Raw genomic sequence first — 23,087 nt, 5'->3', positions numbered from 1 at the left:
TCTTCCTTTGTTTGCTTCCACATGTCTGTACATCCACATTCAGCCACCGACACTCATGCACAAACACACACACACACACTCGCACAATTTTACACTTACATTTGTGAAATATACACTCTTTTTTCATATTCCACATTAAATGAAGTTTTTACAGAATGTCAACAACAAAATGAAGAGAAAGACCTGCGAAAAGCACACTGGTGTACAGCATGAGTGTTTGTGTCCTTGTGGGGACCCTGTTTGCCCGCTAACGAGGTCTAAGGGGAGGGTTACAGCGTGTGCGTTTGAATGTATGCAGTATAGCTTTCTTGCCACCAGAGAGGTCCAGGGAAGTGATAAATTGAGCTGACAAACACAGAGGAATGATCCATCCCATCTGTCCAGCTCTGTCGTCTCTCTCACCATCGCGCTGCCAACTTTAAGACTTGTTCTCCGTGTGTGTGTGTGTGTGTGTTTGTGTGCGTGTGTGTGCAGTTCCAAGCTTGAGCCAAAGTCCCTGTGTTTCTGAGCCCAGCTGTCTCGGATCCCAGAAAGCTGGAGGCAGTGAGTCTGAGCCGGGCTGCACACAAACTCTGCAGACACGGAGCTTTGGAAACGAAGTCAATGTGATCGAAAATCCCAGGAGTCTCTCTGTGTCTGCCTCTCTCATTCTCACCCTCGCTCAAACACACAACACACCCTCTCACGGTGTGTGTGCACCGTGTGTGTGGTGCAGAGAGCTGGCTAATCCGAACGTCCTCCAGAATAACTTCCCTCCTCCTCTGAAAGGCAGTTGTTGATGCTGGACGTCTGCTGGCTGACATTTAGGAGTGTGCGTGTGTGTGTGTGCAAATGTGTGTGTATGTGTGTGTGTAAATGTGTGTGTATGTGTAAATGTGTGTGTATGTGTGTGTGTGTGTGTGTGTGTGTGTAAATGTGTGTGTGTGTGTGTGTGTGTGTGTATGTGCGTGTGTGTGTAAATGTGTGTGTATGTGTGTGTCTGTGTGTGTGTGTGCGTGTGTGTGTAAATGTGTGTGTATGTGTGTGTGTGTGTGTGTGTGTGCGTGTGTGTGTAAATGTGTGTGTATGTGTGTGTGTGTGTGTGTGTGTGTGTGTGTAAATGTGTGTGTATGCTAGTTCACATTTATGAGACGTGGAACAGGAACGCTGGCAGGATGGACACACACACAGTCACAGGGAGGAGGTGGAGGAGTGGGGCTGATGGCCGGCTGCTGCTTCTGGGCCCTGCAGAGTCCTGAGAGTCTATCGAGCCCTGGGCCAACAGAGCCTGAGCACAGAGGGGGGGGGCAAAGGCACGAGCATTAGTGCACATGTGTTTGTAACGCCTCATTCTGTGGTGTCCTGAAAATCTTACAAACAATGAAGCTGCTTGTTAGCTGGAAATCAATATACCTGTGAATATATCCATGAAAGTTTGTATAAAGTCCCTCTGACCAGCTCCTGTTCTAATTACAGACAGCCACATTTCATTCTTCAGTACTAATATTATAAATCCAAAATTCGTGTGTCACTCGTGACTGCAGATTTCTGAAACAAAGCTTTTCTATCGAGCGGGTTCAGTTGTGGGCGGTGTTAGAACGCCTCATACCTCATATCTGGCTTCAGATAAAGTTTTCTACAATTAAATATTAATTCTTCATCAGTATATAATTTCTTACTTTTTCAGATGTGTACCATTTAATCTTGACTGCATGTCAAACTCTCAGATATCCCAAATTGAATTTTGTTATCAATAATTGATTTATTTCTTTTGTAACTGTCAGCTGTAGATGGTGGCGTCACTTAACCAGAGCAAGCAACTCGGAGCGTGAACCTCTGAAAATGCAGCTGAAGAAGAAACATAAAGCGTAAAATCTGTGGTATTGCACATTTGTAACATCGCTGCACCTTTATTCTTTATTTTTATTTTGTTGCAGGAGGAGCAGTATCCTACTGTGGTCGCCGCCCTCAGCACAGATGGTGTGTGGAGGCCGAGCAGGAGAGGTGTCTGCAGGAAGGTAAAGTGAGTCACAGAGCTGAGCTTTTATGGGCTGCTAAATATCTGAGTCTAACTCTCTTGCTTGAGTTTCAGCAGGTAATTCATTTTGTGTCTCTCTGTTTTACAGACAGATCTCCACCGAGGCGCAGCCGCTCCTTTTCTTTGCCGCCACACTCTCTGCCGATTCTTATTCGCGCATATTTCATGTTGGAAGTTCATCTCCAGCTTCAGGTTTGGCAATAATATATCAATAAATTCAACAAAGTGCTCCCATGTTCTCCATCTGTCATGTGACTCTCCTCTCCAACCCGGGGTGGTAACAGCTGCTGATGAAGATATTAGTGTGGTGATCAAGTATTAATACAGAGCAGCTTATTGGAGGGAGCCTCAATTTGTTTCCTCACACTACACTTTACAGTTCAGCTGTGGATCTTTAACCCGAAAACAGATGGAGGACACTCAGTGAACCGGCCACAGGGAGGCTTACACAGGAAGTCTGGCAGTTATCTCTCTTAGAAATGAGAGTGGGCGAAAACACTGAAAACTTCTACTGCTTGCCTTTTAATGTGCCAGCTGTGAAACTGAGAGCTGAGTACAAACAGCATCCCATCATACACCGTTTCTAAAAGACTACAGACACTACACTCATACGGTCAGTCACAGGTAGCCCCGCCCTAAACCCTTACCTGTTTTCTGGTCCTTTCTGAGTAACAGGACCTGAAACTCCAAAATGGACATGGTGCTTAAATCAGGCCTGAAAGCAGCGACTGACACCATAAGCTCAATGGGAAAGAGTTTCCTGAGCTCAGAGCCAGAGGCAGTTTCACCCATCCTTTAACAGTCTTTCCTCAAGATCACATCTCACCTCAGAATGATCTCCTCATAATCTCACTCGACCAAAAAGCCCATGCTGTAATAAAACACCACTTAAGTTTACTTTTTTCCATTATGTTGACCAATAATAAAAGCTTTCTCTGTGATGTAATAGTGGCCCTCTCAGACACACAATCAGAAAACGTCTAGTAAACAGGTGTCAAACTTCAGTTCTTGAGGGCTGGTGAGGTGGCAATTCAGCCATTTAATTCATGTTACAGCAGCTCATGAGTGAAAGCACAAGGTGCAATAAAAGTACTTTTAGAAGTAAAAATCTCCAAACACTTACATTTACTTACATTTATTTAAAATTACTTGAGAAGGGATAGGGGTCGCCACCTCAGCATGCAGTCAAGTTCTATTGAGTCTCGCTAATGACCTAATTTTATAAAAGGTTGCAGCAGGGACACATTTAAAAGTTTCAGGACACCGGCCCTTGAGGACTGGAGTTTGACACCCCTGGTTTAGTATAATCAAGAACTTCCATTGTCTGGACTTCCTGTTCCATAAGGGGCGCTCTCAGGTCTGTCCAGAATGAACTTGCTCAGATGATTTTAGTGAAAGGGCTCTAAGCTGTCTGTCTCTGATAAAAATCATCTGTTCATTTTTCATCTCATCGTCTGATCTGATGATGCACGTCAGCGTCATATAAACAACCTGAACACCACATCAGCTGGTCCAAGTGATGGGGGAGATGGAGACCCCTCCACCCTTTACTTCAACCATCGTTTTTGATCAGAGCTGCTCACCTCCTCGCACTCGAAGTCATCAGAGGGGATGCACTTCTGTCCTCCATCCTGTAAAACAAGAGCTCACTGTGAGAAAGTATCAGGCTGAGTATTGAATAAGATCCATCCATCCATCCATCCATCCATCCATCCATCCATCCATCCATCCATCCATCCAGATCAGTAATACAATGTGTGAGTGAACAAGGTGCTTTCTGATGAGTTTCAATAGAAAAATCAAGCCATGGTGCTGGACTGAGACCTGCAGGAATTTGAAGTGTGATCTCCCTCTGCTGAGAGTCTTCATCTGTAATATCGTGCAGAAGCTTGTCAGAGAAAGCTGAAGGCTTTAGTTGATCTAAGAGTAAAAACTCTCAGATTCTCTCATGGTGCACGCAAAGACCTCCACAATATTTTCAATAAATGGTGGCGCCATTTTCCACAGAACTGACTGGCCAGTGCATGGGGCTTAATCATGGTGTAACCGCTGTGAACCCAGGGTTAAACCTCCCTAAAGTCCAAACCCTGTATCACAGTACAGACCACAGACTAATAATCATAATGATTTTTGTACTTATACTGAGGTTTTGATGCATATGCTCAATCATCCAGGTAAGTAAATCTCCAAAAGTTGATTCTGTTCATCTGGACGTAGCGTTTTCAGGAGGAGAAACGTTTCGTCACTCATCCAAGTGACTTCTTCAGTCTCAGCTGACTACAGGTTTCCCCAATCTTATAATGATTCACTTGCTTAAAACAAAAGGATTTAGTTCCAAAAAGTACTCAGAGTCAGGTCCATAAATACCTGGACCCCACAGAGGTTTGAAATGCAGCATGCACACTTCAGCTTTAATTCAGAGGTAAAAATTACAGTCAGTGTTTTCAAAGGCTCTCGGGTTCTCTGCAGATGTCTGTCAAACTGAGTGGAAACAACAGATTCCTCAGAAACAGATCATCAATAATTAAAGCAGATGGTCAAAACCTGAAGTAAAATGTGGTGTTTGCACCACTGCTTCTGTGAGATCGCTAAAGGAAGCAGCTACTCCACGTTTCAGCCTCCTCGGGTTGTTAAATCGAGCTCCACCTTCATTAAAATGCAGAGTGCTGATGATGACAAAGATGCACACTTATTTGTCCTCAAACACACACATGCCAGCATTTATCTCCGGCCTCCATCAGCTTCTTTGTCAGTGCTTCATTAGCATATCTCCTCCCGCTGCCTGGGTGGGTGAGCCAATCAGATCTTATCGCTCAGCAAGGAGGAAGAAAATTCTTTTCAGCGTCGGGGAAATCATCGCAAGTGGCCGGATCATTATCGTTTCCCTGAAATATACATGTGCAGAGCCACAAATAGGCATCCATGTGCACGCGCACAGGCTTATTTATCCTGATCATTAAAGCGTGCAGATGATTTGCTATCATATGGACATCTTCCGACGCCGGACGCCTCTGCACGTCTGCTTCCTTTAAAAGAGCTGAAAATGATCACTGTATTCACGAGCTTTGGGGAAAAGACACCATTCACAAAGCAAATTCAGAACAGTATGCATGAGGCGATATACAGCATCAACAGAGACGCAGCGCACAGCAGTATCACATTCCTGCCGATCCCTTTCTCTCTTTTTCTGCCTGTTTTTCAGATGTAACTCCATCTGCACTGCCGACTGTCCACAGAGCATTCAGACCCACTCCAAACATGCACGCTGACATCGCAGGTCTTTAGAAAGAGGCTTTGAAAGTGCTGACAGGTAGCCGTCTGCAGCTCTCTGCACCTGATGGAGGGCTGCAGGGTGAATTCATACTGTCACACTATGTTAAACGTGCAGTACAGGTGCCGTGAAATTGGATCATCTGACTCAGGGTTGGTCTCCTGTGGTCGCAGAGCATTTACAGGTGCTCAGAATGCTTCTGTAGGCACTCTGGCATAAAAGGGTTGGTTGAAGAATGGAGAAAATAAACCATCCATCCATCCACCGTTCTTCAGCGGTAGCCTTCAGCAGATCGCTGCTATGAGGGTGAAAGTGAATTTAGTTACAGGTTACAGGAAGCCAGAGGTCACGTCCCATTTGGACCTCTGTGATTTGAACATTGTTCCACTTTTCTTTTTTTTTTTTTAAAAAAAACCCTGTTTCCTCTCACTTCTGCTCAGTGGTTCTCCTTACTGTCAGCTAGTGGGTTAGGTTTAGGTGGGACTCTGCACATCATGAAACTTGATGAAAACTTGGGTCTGAGCAGACCGTCACTGTGACCTGATGTAGTGTTTTCCAACTGAGGTCCAGGGGTTGTGGGAAACACTGAACAGAAATTCAGAAAGACTGATTTTTGGTCATGATCTTTGTTTGTGTTGTCGTTTTTAAGTTTGGTTTTCTGACTTTTAGAAGAACTCATCCTTCCTGTGATGATCTGCTTTCACCTCGGCTCTTTATCCTTCCAGCCGGTTTCTCAAAGCCACATTTAACACGCCAGAGTTTACTTTCCATCTGTTTGCCTTCTTAACGCTTCCATCTTGGCAGTCTGTGAACTTCAAATGAAAACACTAAGCTCTGAACACACACGTCTTCATAAAGATGATCCATTGCAGCACTCTGCACCCACTCAGACATTACAGCTGAAATGCTGGCCACGATGTGCTGTGCTGTATGTGGACTGGATGCAGACTCATATCTGTGCTACAAGGATGTCTGCAGGCTGGACATAAAGGGAAGCATCGACCCTGAGGCCTGGTTGAGTTCAGACGACCATCACAGTGATCAACGCTGCAGCTTTGGACTGAGAGATGGGAAAACAGACACATGAGCTCTGATTCATCCAAACACTGTGCTCTGTGCAGCAAAAGAATTAAACAGAAAGAAATAAAAATGGTCCAAAAAGCAGGGACAATCCTCATGAGGAGGAACAAACTGAGTCATCTGCTCTTTATCTTAAGCCGAACAAATCCAACCTGTAAAGGTCCCAGAATTGCAAACCCTGGTCTTCATTCTTGCTCCACTGAAGAATTAGAATTACAGAAACTGTTTCAGGAAAAGAGGACCAGAACTTTGTGCACTTCCTGTCACAGGGACCACCCTAGTGGGACCTTTTTTACCTCACTGTCACCATAAAGCTGCTGATCCTAAAGTTGGAACCACAGTCATCAGAGGCCATGTGAGAAGTAACTGCAACAAATGCAATAACTGGCAGATGCAGCCATCAATTTCTAACACCAAAATTTATAAACAGTATCATAGGTGGGCGGAGCTTCTGGGTCTAAAGACTGCAGCCACAGGGGGTGATATATGCAAAACAAATCTACACCCTCTGCAAACACTTCTCTGATTTTATGCTCAATAACTTATTTTAGGTCATACTGAATAAAACAAAAAGTCACTTTAGTAAATTTTGGTCGTTTGATGTTTCAGAATGGTTCATCTGGGATACATGCACTGGTTAACTGTCAGTCCTAAATCATTAGCCAATGAGAGTTCACTTTCATAGTCTCCCCCACCCCGTTCTCCTCACATGTCGTTTGACATGGTAACATGTCAACAGTGGAAACTTTCATCTCGAGCCTTCAAACTGGGACCTCACAAACGAGTAGGTCAACTGAGTGCATGATAATGATATGTAATCTCAAATCTGCTAAAAGGGCCTCTGGTTAAACGTCACTAAAGCACGCACTGCACAGGGGGGGAAAAGGGTACTCCAGGGTAAGAACTTCTAAGAAACTCTATAAAACTGCAAGGCAGGGTTTCTCCTCTCAAACCAATCACCACCAGTTATTTGACAACAATCAGCAACCACCTGGAAACCACAGTTACTGTCACTAACAGGACAAATCATCCTTCAGTTTCAAAGATCTGTAATAGAGGTAGTAGTAGAGGTGTATACTTGCTTGTAGACACTGTGGATGGGCACATTGGTTGGCATGAAGCCATGCTATTCTGACATGGTAGCTGGTACATTGTAGTCTCGGTGAAGTTTGGTAGAAGCTGGAGGCCACATGTCACTCGAAGGTGAACTCACCTTCCAATGACAAAGCTCCAAGCTCACCCAGCCGTAACCAGAACTTCAAAACCTAGCATGGCTTAACTTGCTTCTGCTTCTGTTGTTGGGATTATGTGTGGAATTTACAGTGTGACTGAAGCTGTTACCAGTTATCAGAGCCTTTGAGTCCAGTGCAGTGGAAACAGGCTGAAGAAGTGTCACCTTTACAGGCGGTGCTGTACACCAGCCTTTGGTTAGGGTTACCAGACATTGATTATTACAGTCAGGGATGCATGGCTTTGTCATTGGAAGATGGAACAACACTGCTAATTAAAGGTTCGTGGAGCCACCCGTCAACCTGAACCTCCACCTTAGGTGTTCTTTTTTACTAAAATATCAGCTGATTTCCTGTTTTTGTCCCATCATGAGAATTCTGACCACTGGAAAGCTGCTGGTGTTTAAGCACAATTTCCAGAAATCCCTGAGATATCTGCACAAAATAGAGCTATTGCTACTTTTAGCTGCTCCCTCCTTCCTCCTACGGACCTCCGTATGTTTGATTTGGCAGAATTTTATACTGGATGCTCTTCCTTCAACCCCAGAGGGTTTAGTGTCTCCTCTGCACAAAATATTAACTGTAAAACTCTTTTTCTACTACAAAGACAAAGAGAATAAAAAAACCCCATATGTTTAGGTGTACGAGTGCACCAAAATAAATGAAAGTCTTCACATATTCAAGGCTTACGATCTAAAACAGAATGCCAAAATCCACAAACTGCTCCACAGCAGACAAATAGGAAGAAGACTCCAGTCTGCAGAACTGCAAGGACAATGTGAATGATGCAGTTTATTACAGACACATCAGCTTCAGCTCCAGTTTCAGTGATACTAACTCAGTATTTTGTGACTGCAAAACTGAAATGTATTACAGGTGTTCCGGGATGGCATGAATGCTGGCAATGTGCTTAAAAAAATAAGAACATTAATTTTCCACATTGGCACAAGACTGCCAACACAGAGCTCAGACGGACCGAAAGAAAAAAATCTGTTAGACATTTGGCTGCATGTGAGGAAACCATCACATAGAAACAGCTGAAGCCAAAACCCTCCAACAGAGGATGGCTGGACTTCAAGACTCAACATAAACTCTATAAAGAATCCAACATTTAGATTATAATAATAAATAAACTAATAAAGTAGCCCTCATGTCTGTTTCAAACTAAAGAGAGGTATCAGCTTCTGCAGCTAGTTTAAATCATGGCCCTGGAAATGTGTTGAGGACATTCTGCGGTACCAGTCAGTGTGTGCTGGGTTCACTGGTCCATTTGTGTCTCCTGCTTTGCCTCTCCAGTCTAACACAGATAGTTTTACACTTTACACTTTTCTGTGTGTACGTGTGTATATGGTTTTAAATATGCATTGCATGTTTTTTAGAGTATTTTTGGAATGGTAAAGTATATGATACCATGTCATAATTGAGAGCCAACAGCAGGAAGTGACATTTATGGACTGGTCATTTAGTTCAGTCCTGAGGGTGGTGCAGTCTTTGAGCATGCTGATGTTGTTTAGCTGTCCAGGCTTAAATAAGAAGATTCACTGATTCATTGAGGTGTGTAAATTGTTACACATCTCAGAAACTCATTAAACTCATTGGTTTGTTGCAGAATTCTCTCTTTTCTGTATTTGAGCCCACATTAAATGAAGCTACAAACTCAGTACACACTGACTTGGTTAACGTGCACACTCATGATCAGCAAAACTAATGTTGGGTATTTTTTGTAGAGTTTTCATTTCTTTCATCATTAAAAGTTATATGTGTATGTAAGTGGGTTAAAAATGTAAAAGTTCAGTAAAATGTCACATCCATCCCATTATATGATGAAGTTTTCTATAATTCATGCTTCAAATCTCTTTCATAATGCATAGCAATTTATTTTGGCCTATATAACCTCCAGCCTTGCACCTCTTCTCTGTACATAATGGATGGAATTCCACTTTCCCACAATGCAGGCAGGATGACGCTAATGTGTGTGAAGGTGAAGAAGAGCGAAGCACATAAAGCTGGAGTGCTCAGACCTCCTCAGTCATACCTGCTGTCTGCATTTCTCTTTCTATAACCACCGTTTTTATTATACTGCTATAAAAAAATGAGCTTTTTCAGATTTATCCCTTTAGAACCAAATATTCATACTTTATTTTTTGAGGCGATCCACACAGTTTGACTTTAGTCACAGTGCTCAAAAGGTACGCGTTCTCCTGCTTTCGTGGTTTAATTGTGGCTGTGAAACATCTTCAAAAGGAGAAACAAAATGAGGGCAAACATATATTTTTATGTGTTTTTTTTTATTGCTAATAATGAACAGACTAACTTAAAGAAAGAAAATAACACAAGACCTTCCACGATTCTTGCTTCCTACTAATAGCTAGGGATGGGTATTGATAAGATTTTCACGATTCCGATTCCATTTTCGATTCTGTTTAACGATTCGATTCTTTATCGATTCTCTTATCGATTCTTTTTAAAAAAGGAGAACACTAAGGTCGAATAGCTTAGAACTTTGTTTTATATCTTCTCTTTGAACAAGATAGAAATTTGGGAGTAACACGGCCTTACAAACCCAGCAGTGAGATCTTAAGAGATCCACAGCCTACGGCTCTTCAATGGGGTGTCACAGGGTCCCCGGGAAAAAACATTGTAAATGTAAAATAATAAAATAAATATTCTTCTGTAGCAATAACAAAGTATAACATAAAATATTCTGTAGCAATTACACAAGAATATCCAGTAATGTCCCTGCCTACAATTAAACACATTCACTTACCGAAAATCGGGGCATCTGCTGCGGCAAATGAGTGCAAACCTTTTACCACAAACTGAGTCACTGCTCGGTGACATTCGTCTAACCTGGCCTGAAAGGAGACGCTACCGGTAGACTGCAGCGACAACTGCCAGCATCTGAGCCAGACTCTGTCTGTTACTCTCATCATGGTCACCTAAATGCACAGTAATGGCAGGTTTTGTAATAAGGCAGATCGCGCTAACATAATATGCACTGTTAGTTGATTATTTATCTGCCGCATTAACGGAAGAGGACGTGCAAACGTTACCGCTGCTGCTGGGTTGAGATTCACGAGTCCGGAGCGGAATTAAAAACACAACATTCATTTAAGGTCATCGCGTGTTTTGTGAGCAAATGCTTTTTCATATTCGTAGTGTTTCCTCCCTTAAATGAAATATCTACTTTGCAAGTATTGCAAGTTGCCCCGTTGTCATCCGTTCTCATAAAGTATAACCAAACTTTTGAGCGTTTGAGCCGCTTAGGCGCCGTGTTTCCTGCCAGGTAAATGACGCTCCGCAACGTGGTGACGTCATTCGGGGCGACTGGAATCGATAAGGGAATCGTTTGCAAAACTGGCAAACGATTCCAAGGAATTGAAACAGTGGGAACCGGTTCTCAACAAGAACCGGTTTTCGATACCCATCCCTACTAATAGCTGGTTTAATTTTCCAAAAACTGAAAGTTATCTCAAAGATAAAAATATGCTACTGTGGATAGATGAGGTCAGTTAATTCATCCAAACTCGTGGGGCTGATATGAATACTCAGCCGGGAATCTTCATTTGCTTCTTTATCAGCTTTCCTCGGTTAACCACCACCTGATTTACAGATTTATAATCCGCGGTGTGCCAGCAAAACACCTGTGACTGAGCTCCAGATCTCCTCTCCACACAGAGTAAGCTGCACTGTTTGCCTACCTGCTAGAGTTCTGAGACTGAACTGAAAACACACAGACAGAGCTATCATGTCCTAAGCTTAAACACATTTTTACTGAGCCCCGGAATGGGAAGTATGAGAGGCATGCTCCTGTGGATTATAGTGGACTGAATACAACCGAATATTTGTTTTTAAAGAGAAACTAGATAGTTATATGCTCCTTATATTTGATATAGATTTAAAATGAACAGTAGTTAGCTACCTGGCTGGTTATGGATTTAGACTGCCAGCATGGTAAGTCAACAGGTCTGTAAGAATCACACTACTGAGGTGAAGGTCCACTGGGGTTGGATGGATGGGTGTAAATTTCAGTATCAGAATGTAAGTTTGAAGCGGGAACTATGCATGCATCCTTGGAGTGGACTGAAAAATACAGTAATGAGAACGGTTTGTCTGTGGTGTCTCAGTCAGCTCTGGAAGTGTTTGGTTAGCTAAGGGTAAACTGCACTAAGCTTTCAATTATTGAAAACTCAAACCAAGTTCACCATGTCCTCTCAGCAGAAACACAACCATTAATAGCACAGCTTCTATAACACATTTTACCACCTCAGCCTCTATACTCCTGCATCATTATGTAATTAATAATCCAGCTGAAAAAAAAGTTAGGTGCTTTGGGCTTAAATTTTCAAACATCTGACAAATATGGTGGCATAATCTCTGCCACCTAAAACTGCACATACATTTTTATGCAGATTACACTGTTTTATATGCCACTGGCCATTCCTCGGACCAGGCCACTGCAAATGTACAGTCTGCTTTTGATACATTTCAAAATTCTCTGATCACACATAATCTTATTTTAAACTCTGATAAAACAAAATGCATGAATGCATTTAAGGTCAACTAAAAATATCCAGCATACAGTCCATACTAAAACTCAGCATGGTCATTAAAATTGTTCTCTGTTATAAATATTTAGGACTCTGGCTGGAAGTTAGACTCACTTTTAAAAACCACTATTGAGGAAAATTAAAGATGAAGATTAGAGTTTCACATAGAAACAAATCTTGTTTCTCATTCACAAGCACATTGCCAGTCTTGGTAAATGGACTGCTTCTTACAAAGCGCTTTTCTACTGTACCTGAGCACTCAAGGCACTTTATACAACTTGACTCACTCACCCGTTCACACAAGCACTTTTTCTATGTAAGTGCTTTTGTGGAGATTAGGAAATTATTTTACTGTTACTATTCATAACCATTATCATTACTATTGCATTAATTATCATTTCATCAAAGCATTTATTGAAGCTGTTGATGTTACATTAAAGTCTGTATTTCAGGTGTTAATCACATTAATAATCATAATCAGGTCATAATCACATAATAATCTTTCATTGCAGGTGCATCTGTAATCATTTTATACACATTGCATTTTGGTGCTTATTAAAGAGTTGAAGCTCGGTCAGTTAATTGATGGTCAGAAGCTTCGGTCGGCGCGATGTCCGGCCGATCTATTGAGTAAAGTGGCCTAGAGCTATGGAAGATTGCATACATGCTTATAATACATATACACCACATATAATCTGTTATTTTGAGGAGTTGTCTGGATGTGGCTATTTGAATAACCAGGTTATTCATTATTATCTTTTATTCGTTTATATTCTTTTTATTAAGCTTTGAGTAGTGAAGAATCAAACGGCATGTTGTACCTGCATAAGTGACAGTTTCAGTTCCAGAAATAAGCGAGAGTAAGAAGATCAACAGGAAGCATCTGGCGGAGGAACAGAGGAAGGAACTGTTCTTTTTGAATGTGTCAAAGGTTGTGGTTACTGTAACTGATGCATGTTATCTATCTGCTTTGATGCACAACAGGCGTCATAAACGATACCCTGATAGTATAAAAACAACTGCTGGTGTATTGTTCGGGGGAGATTGACGCCGATTGTGTGACGGTGTTCATCTCCTCCACATGTGTGTTTAATAAAATCATTGTTTTGACGCACTTGGACCTGCGGTCGTTTGTCTCTCGCCTCAATCATGACATTCACACTCCGATGGATGCATCAAACAGCAACTTGGGTTTAGTACTCTCCACGCAGACGGGAGCACCAGGGCTTGAACCACCAACCTTCCAGTTAGCAGATGACCTGCACTACAGCCACGCCAAAAGGATTGTGCCTTGGAAGGTAATGTGGTTGATTTGGCAGATTTTCCATTCCTTCCTGCCCTGTGTCTGTAGAGAACCAGGGACCTTTTGCTTGCCATGCAAATGTGTCAACCATCACATTATAAGCAGAACACTAACGATGATATTGTTCATATGCTTGCGTCTATATCCACCTCGACGCCTCTTGATTTTGTGTATTCTGTGCACTGAATCATGTGTCTTTCCAGGCTCTGCTGCTTACCTCTGCTCCTTTCCTGAATTTAAACACAGTACTTACAATGTCAGTTTGCAGGACATTTTATCATTAGCTGTGCCTCTTGAAAACTGCATTTAAATACTTCACTGTCTATAAATGGAATAAGCTAAAAACAAACCCAAGAATGGTGTTGTCTGAGTTCACAGGAACATTTTAAAGGGTTGCATTTGTTTATTTGCAACTACTTGAGTAGGTTTTTCTTCATCTGTGATAATGTGTGATGGCTTGTTCTATTGTGTAGCCAACTGTCTAAATATTTGAATTTTTTTTGTACTGACATTTCTCTTGAAAAAAGATCTCGTTCTCACTGAGCTTACCTGTTGTAAAGAATATAATAAATAAGGCAGCAGCCATGTACTGTAGATCAGGCAGAAACCATAAAAAACTATATCCAGACCAAGCCTCTCATATATTCATCGAGTAATTTAAATAACTCGATGATAAAAAAATCCTCACAGCAAATTTATTTCTTCAATGCTTCGTTCCGTCATTACCATGTAAATGTGAGCGACACATAAACAGGCCAGAGATAGAAACTTATTCAGGAGTAGTGAGTGAATAAACCCCATTAAGAACACACAGGCCCCAGTCTTCAACAAAAACACTGGTAACAGAAGAGCAGCAGAGATGATGACGCAGGTACAGTTTAACGTGGAGGAGGTTTGTTTCACACAGAGAAATCTGCAGTGAGTCTCCAGACGTTTATTAAAATCTGCAGATGAAATGTTAACTTGGTCTGATACGTGTTTAAATTATACAGCTCGCTGAAAGCTGACGGCAGCCGTCCTATTTTACATGGAATTGATACCTGCAGCAAGCAGGGGTGAGTCTAAAGAGGGACATTGGGTGTACTAGTATTGTATTAATATTTCAAAATATAAATATTTTAAAAAATGTAAAAATATATAAATGCAAGACCATTAAAAATGTACATGGGCCAGTAAAACTGAGGATTGTTAGGTTGGACAGTGAATTATTATTAATATTAATTAAGGTCTACACCATAATAACATCTTGTTTTCAGCAGCACAGAAAGGCACAGCACACACTTCACAATGCTGATACATTTCTCTTCATCGCATCCACCACATTTTATCTGTAAGCCTTTTCTTTAAAGGCTTACAGATACAAACTCACTCACTCTCGAGCATAGTTAAACATGCAGACACACACGCACAAAAACTCATAAACATAAACACACAGCAAATCCACCTCATCCAGGAGATAAAATGCTGTCACAACTCTTTCTGCCTCCTGTTTTTATTATTGCTCAACAATAAGACAAAAGTACTCCTTATCCGATTGCTTGATTAATCAATGAAATAATCACTAGAATACTCGATTACTAAGGCCTAATCCAAACTCACCTGCAGGTTCGCACAAGTGGAAAACATACAAGCACTGTCCAGGGGTTTGATTGCATTTCCATGCAGAGAGGGAGCAGGTTTGGCGATGACTGGAGGCCCGGCAGGGGGCAGGAAAGTGGATGATGGCTCGGTTACGAGAAAAGTCCCTCCCTCCGAGCTGTAACCAAACGACTGGATGGCATTTTCTGTGTGGAGATGGAGACGGGCGGTCAGAGAAAGAGCGAGAACTTTCTACACCTGCTGAGAACCACACTGACCTGACAACCAATTACTGTTTTCTCTAACAAGAATCTGACGCTGGTCTGTATCCCAAATTTAGATCAGCACACATGGTTCACTGTTGGGTCCTAAATTCCCCCCAAAACAAGCCAAACACTCCAAGCTCAATCAAACTGGTAATTATTACCGAGTATGTCTATGAATGTCCAGGTCATCGTAGTCAAAGGAGCTTGGAGAGAAAAGCGTCTGGACTTCTTTAAGTTGCTTGAAGAGGTTTCACCTCTCATCCGAGAAGCTTCTTCAGTTCTAGGGTCAAATGGTGGAGAGTGCCAGATTTAAACCCTGTGGGAGTTTCCCCACAAAGAGGGACAAAAGGACCCCCTGATGATCCTCTACCTAATCACATGAGCCAAGGTGTGAAAACGGGTGTGGATCACAATCAGCCAGGGTTTCGGGTGAGCTCATTGTGAAACCTAGCCCCACCCTATCATGTGATTTCCTGAGGTCAGATGGCCCAGGGTGTGAGTGGGTGTTAAGGCATCTGGGAAGGGATCTCAAAACTGGATTATAGATGGCAGACAGTTGGTGTTGTAGGCCACCGCCTCTGTTCAAAGATGGTCGCTTACAGTGGACATAAATGGCTTCTTTCACTTCTCTTTCAAACCATCTGTCTTCTCTGTCCAAAATGTGAACATTGACATCCTCGAAAGAGTGACCTTTGTCATTTAGATGCAGAAGTTTTCACACCTTGGCTTATGTGATTAGGTAGAGGATCATCAGGGGGTCCTTTCGTCCCTCTTTAGGGGGAAACTCCCACGGGGTTTAAATCTGGGACTCTCCACCATTTGACCCTAGAACTGAAGAAGCTTCTCGGATGAGAGGTGAAACGTCTTCAAGCAACTTAAAGAAGTCCAGACGCTTTTCTTTCCAAGCTCCTTAGACAATTATTACTGAGGCACACCTGTCAGAATCCAGCCCAAGTGTGCCGAAGTCTAGCCTGAAGTGACCTAATTCAGCTGGTCACCTGGGTGTCTGGAAACCTTTGCTATATTATATATAATACATACCTGAAGTCATATTCATAACCACTGAACCAGTTTCTTCATGCTATCTAATCTAATGCTCAGTTCGAAGAACTACAAATCTAAATAGCTAAAATAACTTTTTATCGACAGAAAGTCATTGGATTTGTGTCACACTGGAGGATGTGTAGTGTTTCCAGTGTGTGCCATCTTTGTGTCATTGTTTCATCTGAGCATATTGTGAGAGTCTTTGCAGATTCTGCAATCATTTATGGTCATGCTACACTCTTAGCTTATCACCTCTGCTGTCTGCAGACGTCAGGCAAACATAGACACAGGTGTGGTGACTGGGAGAAGAGAAGATTATGATTATGTTGATTATGTTGCTGCTGCTTTGTGAAGGTCTGCAGAAGTTCTTCTTCTTCCAGCTGATTCATTTAAGGGTCGCCACAATGGATCATCTGCCTCCATCTATCCCACCAGCCTCCTCTGTTACACCAACCTTCCGAATGTCCTCCTTTACAACATCCATGGGCGTTCTCTGAGGTCTTTTCTCTCCGTTTACCATCGTAGTCCCACATTTAGCATCCCTACTCCCACCTTCTCACTCCCGCCTTTCCTTCTCTCTCACTGCCTTCTAATATGCCTTCCCCCTCTGCTCTATGGCCAACAGGAGCACAGTTTCCACCAGCAACCTGTTAGCTAACAGAGGCCGAGGTGGTCATTGTTAACCTGGCATTTGGTATGGGTACAGTTTAGCCAGATACTGGGGCATACCGGGGGATACTGAGGCAGAGCAGCCTTGAATAAAGTCATCTGTCTACCAGTTAGATGCTGACTCACTCCACCTCTCCTTCATTCACAGCCTCCTCCAAATACCTCAGTATCTCACCAATAATTAGAAGGACAGCCATGGCATTTAGTGCAGATACCCATGGTTGATGGAGGATGGGGAATTTTGGTAATCTAACATTTACAGTTTTGGGTGAACTGTTAACTCTGTGTCCACCCAGGATCCCCCGAGGATAATTTGGGATCACTTGGTTATTATCTGCTGTTTCTTCATTTGAAGGAGTCCAAAGACTTTGGTGTTTATTGCACTGAATAATGGGATTTTTGAGTACTGAACCTGAAAAACCTTCACAGTAATAAGTGACACTATGTCTTCAGACCAGATTCAGATTAGATTTAAGACTTTTAAGAGTTAAAAATGCAACTCATGATGAAATTCAAGGCCAGCATGACAACTATAAAACTGAAGAAACAAACAGACACAGGGTTGGAGACACAGGTGTTTTCTTTCACTGCAAAGACTTTTAAAAGATTGATTTAACCCCAGTTATGTCATTTTTAGTTTAATTAATTCAAGACCTTTTATGGATTGCAGGAATCCTGGTTTATACATATGAATAATGCACACTGAAAATCAAATTTTAACCTTCTTTTATGGCTTTTATGGCTGTTTTTTCTAGTCCTTTTTACATTCCGGGGATCCACTGGCCTTGGAGATGAAAATATAACCTAACAAACAGAAGACGAATGACTATCGACCATTTTCACGAGGGCTGAATACAGAATAAAGAATATACAAGTTAGTATTTACACCACAGTCTGGCTGAACTGTGTGTGTTTATGGGAATTCATACTGAGACCAGCAGAGATACACCAACAACTTTTTAAGCCCAGCACACTGGTCTGTGGAGTCTGTTGGTAGGATCCATGGTGGTCTGTTTGGAGAATGATTAATGAACACAGCGCTGCAATGCAACCCACTCAACACAAGGCAGAGGCTGCTGCTGCTGCCTCAGTGCAGCAAATCACGTTCAGATAAGTGAAGGTTATTCTTGCATCTGAACACAAAACGTGTTTGTCCAGGTCTGACTACACCTCGACTGCAGAGAGCATTCACCACCCCTGTTACACATTAACGTGCCACCGCGTCTTCTGACAGACCGGGAGATCATGGAGAGAGTACTTGAGCCCTGACGCTGTGCTCAGGTATCTGCACCACCTGGGAGGTGGACCTCCATGGATTGGACTGTGGGTCCGCAGTTCACCTGATCCGTGATAACTCCCACACACTAACAGGAGCCGTGATGAAGAGATAATCAGTGTTATTCCCGTCACCTGACAGAGCTCACAGTGTTGAGCCTGATCAGAGCACAGTCCAGTAATCTGAGTACTTTTGGGTTTGAACATTTGGAGACATGTACATCATAAACAGGCTTCATCCTTCATTAACTGACTGACCTTCACATATATATGAATGTATGAAGTTCAATGTAACGGCATGGTTGTGTTCTTTGCTGCCTGCAGCACATGGATATGTATGTTTGCATCCACAGCAGGAGGAGGAGGAGCGGATGTGTGATGGAGGAGGCACAGAGGTGATGTTGGAGCTGGGTCAGTGTTATTTAAAGACGGTATCTGGGGATCTTCAACACATCGGCTTGTACTTCTCTGTTTTTCCTCCTCCACTAACCTTTCCCCTCAATTATCCGCCTCACTCACACCTCTGTTTCTTTAACCATGCCAACGTTTTCAGCATTTCATGAGACGACACATGTAACAGTAACATGTATCATGATTTTATTCATCGATTTAACCTCATGCTGCAGTTCCACAACTCTGCACAGCTTGGGTTAGAGTTTGATAACATTTCTCCATTAAAGTCTGAAAGTCTCATTATTTATGAACCATTTAATGGTTTCCCAAAATGAACGCCTACTTTTAAATGTGAATATTATCTCATTTTCTCTGTAATAATTTCTACAATCAATAATTAAGACATTTAAAAATAAGAAATTATTCAGTGTGAATATTTTCTGCTTTTCTATGCTTCATATTTGTAAACTGAATTTTAGCGCCCAAATCACTTTCCTTTTATGGAATAATCAATTACACCACTGACAGAAAAACACATTGATAATCAAATAGAATATTAAGTACATCAACCCCTCCCCCTTGCCCCACATGGATCAGCAAAGATCAGGTCATGTGACAGGTAATAACGTTATTGCATCTAATCAATCAGTAACACCTGGAGACGTTCAAACTTCAGTGTTTCCAGAATTTGGGAAATTGTTTGTTTATCCTTCACCCCTCCCACCTGTGGTCGTAGATCAGAGCTAACAGTTTTTGGAAAATGCATAACTTAAACAGGCAACATCATTGATAAGCAACATAGAAATGAAAAATTCTGTTCTGAGTTCTGTAATATGATAGAGCTGAAATTTTGAATTTCCATGAATTTCCACCCTTTCAGTGTAAAGGGGGAAGATACATTTCTGTGAGCAGCAGCTTCATTAACTCAGATCCATAAATGACTGAATCCATCAGACAACAAACATAAAACACGGCATAAAACTACCTGCAGGTATGTTCACATGGTGTTACAGCAGTGTGACGGCTGATTGGCTTATAACCTGTTTGATTAATAATTTTGTTTTCTGGATTATTTAGGTAAATATTCTCGAGACTAACTGGAGAGGATCAGCACTTTACAGCTCTGACCCTCCTGATCAGGCATGCAACACTCACTGAGGCAGGTGTTGTGTGTGAAATCGCGGTGGAAAGCTTCACACTCGTGCTCCTGGTGGCCGGTGCCCCTGCAGGTGCACCACAGGCTCATAGTGATGTTGGACGGGCTGCTGTCGCTGTAGTTTGGTGTTACATCCGAGCCTGAGGCAGGGAGGGGGGAGGAGGAGAGGAATAAGAATTAGGGTGGAGATTAGCCGGGAAGAAAGGTAAAGAGGATTTTTGCAAATTGGGAATTGAATCATTGGATGATCTCCAGAGAAGAAATGAGTCACCAGTAGAATTTTGGTCTGCTCTCAATTCTCAACTGAAAGATTTAAATAACGGTCAAGTGGCTGCTGATCACAGCCAGAAACGAACAGGCTGGCTTCACTAAACAGGTCATGTGGTAAAGTTAGAGGAAGGCACAGTTACCTGAACTCATTACATCTAAACAACTAACTCTGTGCTGGAGGATCTCTGTACCAAACACCTGTCACAGGTTAGGTCAGGTTCTACTGTAAACAGGAAGATTTAGAAAGCAGAATTAATTACTAATGTACGGTGGCCCTGAGAGGCCAAACGGACTGCAACTTAAGAAAACACCAGCAATAAGTAAAACGCTCCCAATGCACACAAAACACAATGGAAATAGGAAAAACAAAAACAGAAACAGGAAAAAACTGATTTCCAAAAGCACAAGGCAAGTGTTTCTGTGGAGACAATAACCCGACGGACCAGTTGCAGGAATCAAAATATGCTAAGAATTGCGCTGGGAGACACTTAAAAGAAGTGGAGGATCTAATTGTTTTGTGAGGAAAGAAAAGATGAGAGGTAAGTGTGTTAGCCTAACTATTAGCCTAAAAATCCATCATCAGTATTATATGAATCATGATAAAACACACCTACCATGTTTTGGGTTTCTGCAACTGGTCCGTCGGGTTATTGTCTCCCCAGAAGCACTTCCCTTGTGCTTTTGGAAATCTGTTTTTTCCTATTTCTGTTTTTGTTCTTCCTATTTCTGTTTTGTTTTTTCCTATTTCCATTGTGTTTTGTGTTTTTGCAGCGTTTTTCTTATTGCTGGTGTTTTCTTAAGTTGCAGTCCGTTTGGCCTCTCAGGGCCACCGTACTAATGAAGTCATTCTGATGTCAGTTTTCAGCATGTGTGACCCAAACTGTGATAAAAGGCAAGCAGTATTGTAATGACAGTCTAACCGACTCCATCAAACACTTTAATTCTGTTTCCAGTATTTGGGGTTAGGGTTGGGGCCATCACCACCGATGATGTACACATCAGAAGGTTAGCCGAGTGGAGGCTAGACTTACCAATGAGGCCGACATAGGACATGAGGCAGCCGTGGTAGTTATCGTGAGGGCAGGTGGTGACGGTGTGAGGTGTCACCTGGCAGTTCATGTGGAAATCAGCGAGCCGAGACCTGCAACAGGAAGCAACACAACAAAAAAACATCAGTAACATGATGCAATTTGGCCAACAGCTACCAGCTCCCTGTGTGTGTGTGTGTGTGTGTGTGTGTGTGTGTATGTGGGGGGGGGGGGGGGGGTGCTGTCAAGCTTGCCTAGAGTGAATGGGGTTCTTTGCCTCTGGAGAATAAACCTCCCCCAAAGGGCTTGAGACAATCGAAACACTTCTATTTTTAGATGTTCATAAAAGACCTTTCTGTCAGTTTACAAAAACAGCACCCCTCATCTTGAATTGGGGTGTAAAGCGAGCAGCAGCCCCCTGTTAGCATCACCTTCAACCACCACAATCAGCTGCTGCTTCTACACACATGGTAGCTTCTGCTGGGCTTTAACGACGCTGCTAACATCTGCTGGAGTCATCGCTTCGAAACGGACACCATTGAGGGCGGAAGACCTTCCCTAAATCCTGAACCGGCCAATCAGCACACATTAGCAGAGTGCTAGCATTTTATGGCAATCACAGTGAGAAAAACTAAAGGACAGAAGAGTAGTTTTCCTTCATGCTGGACTTATGGAAGCAAAAATGAAACAGACTTTTGTGTACAATCAGATGGAAATAACATTTTGTTCTATTCACTCCATCGAGCGCCTCCTGGTGTGCCCCCAGCTGAACCGCAGGCACAATGGACAGGCAGTGTAATGCTGTGGGTGGTTCAATGAGAGTGTGTTTTTAAATCCTACATGCTACTCGTCACGTCTGCAGAATCATTCCCGTGAACACTGAAAGCAAACACGTGTCATTTTGGGGGGTTTTGCAGGAAGGACTGATGGTCACATGACACTGAGTGGTCCTTAGTAATTAAGCCTAACAATGGACTGTAATAAGCAGCAGCTGCACAAACAACCTCTGGGGTTGACTTTTTTTATGGGATTCATCATCGGTTGATGGAGCACAACAGCTGGTGGAGGTGATTTAGCAGGTGTCATTAAACCACAGAAGAAGAAAAGAATGTGGCGAGGTGACGTCAAAGCCCCTGTCAAAGCGACAACAATGGAGGCATGTGGGAAGCATGACGTTCAGCTCTGTGTAACAGTTTCGATGCTGAGGACACGCCCTGATTATCGCTGGGCTTCACCCTGCATCTCGCTCAGATCAGCAAACTAAAACAGATGGATTTACAGAGTGACTAACATAAAGAAAGTAAGAAAAGAGCAATTTTATTCAGCTGAAAATGATTCACAGATGGCATCATACGCTGTAACAGCTACAGAAATGGAAATGAATGGGAGCCGACTATCGCAGATGTGAAGGGGACAGTTTCTCCTCTCTACATTTATCATACAGACCTGTCCCACACTCACAGACGAGTGGAAGTAAATCCAACAGATTATGTTTGAAGTCTTTCACACCAAAATTTCCAAAGACAAAAAGTGGCTGATTTGGACTCCTTTGAAAGAAGACGGGTTGTTTTGGCAGCAGCATGGATGCTAATGAGACACTGGGGGAAAAATATCCTCCCCTCATGAAAGATGGGCGACGGCAGTGCCACAGTTGGCTGCTTATGAGAGATGAACAAACTGTGTTTAATAAGCTTCATGGGCTTGCCTCTCACTGCCTTGCAGTGTGGACCTCACGCCGAGTCCGGTTTGGCCCTCAAAACAAACTGATGAGTCAGGTTTTGTGCATGTGTAAAAAATTCAGACCTGACTGAAGAAAGAGAGAGAAGGGCCAGACTCTGATGGACTCTTTGCAGTAAGTGTCACTGTCCATGCATGCCTCCACTTCCTGCTATTTATGAGGACCAAATTAATGTTAAACCACAGTCCACGGCCTCGCCCACAAACCAACCAGTAACTCT

General features: G+C 42.6%; 1 protein-coding gene across 1 annotated transcript in view; it reads right to left on the bottom strand.

Annotated features, from left to right (window-relative positions):
- Positions 1 to 952: 952 nt before the first annotated feature.
- The window catches only part of gfra2b (GDNF family receptor alpha 2b), a 135,982-nt gene continuing 113,847 nt past the window's right edge, over positions 953 to 23,087 (bottom strand). The window contains exons 6-10 of the mRNA XM_085168821.1: positions 21,133 to 21,242; positions 19,831 to 19,971; positions 15,050 to 15,234; positions 3,601 to 3,648; positions 953 to 1,267 (exon numbers count right to left, since the gene is read on the bottom strand). Of these exons, the coding sequence (XP_085024947.1) occupies positions 1,124 to 1,267; positions 3,601 to 3,648; positions 15,050 to 15,234; positions 19,831 to 19,971; positions 21,133 to 21,242 (628 nt within the window). The 3' untranslated portion in view covers positions 953 to 1,123. The remainder of the gene's footprint in view (positions 1,268 to 3,600; positions 3,649 to 15,049; positions 15,235 to 19,830; positions 19,972 to 21,132; positions 21,243 to 23,087) is intronic.

Source organism: Neolamprologus multifasciatus, chromosome 7 (assembly GCF_963576455.1).
Source record: "Neolamprologus multifasciatus chromosome 7, fNeoMul1.2, whole genome shotgun sequence".
Classification (NCBI taxonomy): Eukaryota; Metazoa; Chordata; class Actinopteri; order Cichliformes; family Cichlidae; genus Neolamprologus; species Neolamprologus multifasciatus.
This window is presented reverse-complemented; position numbering and strand designations above follow the sequence as displayed.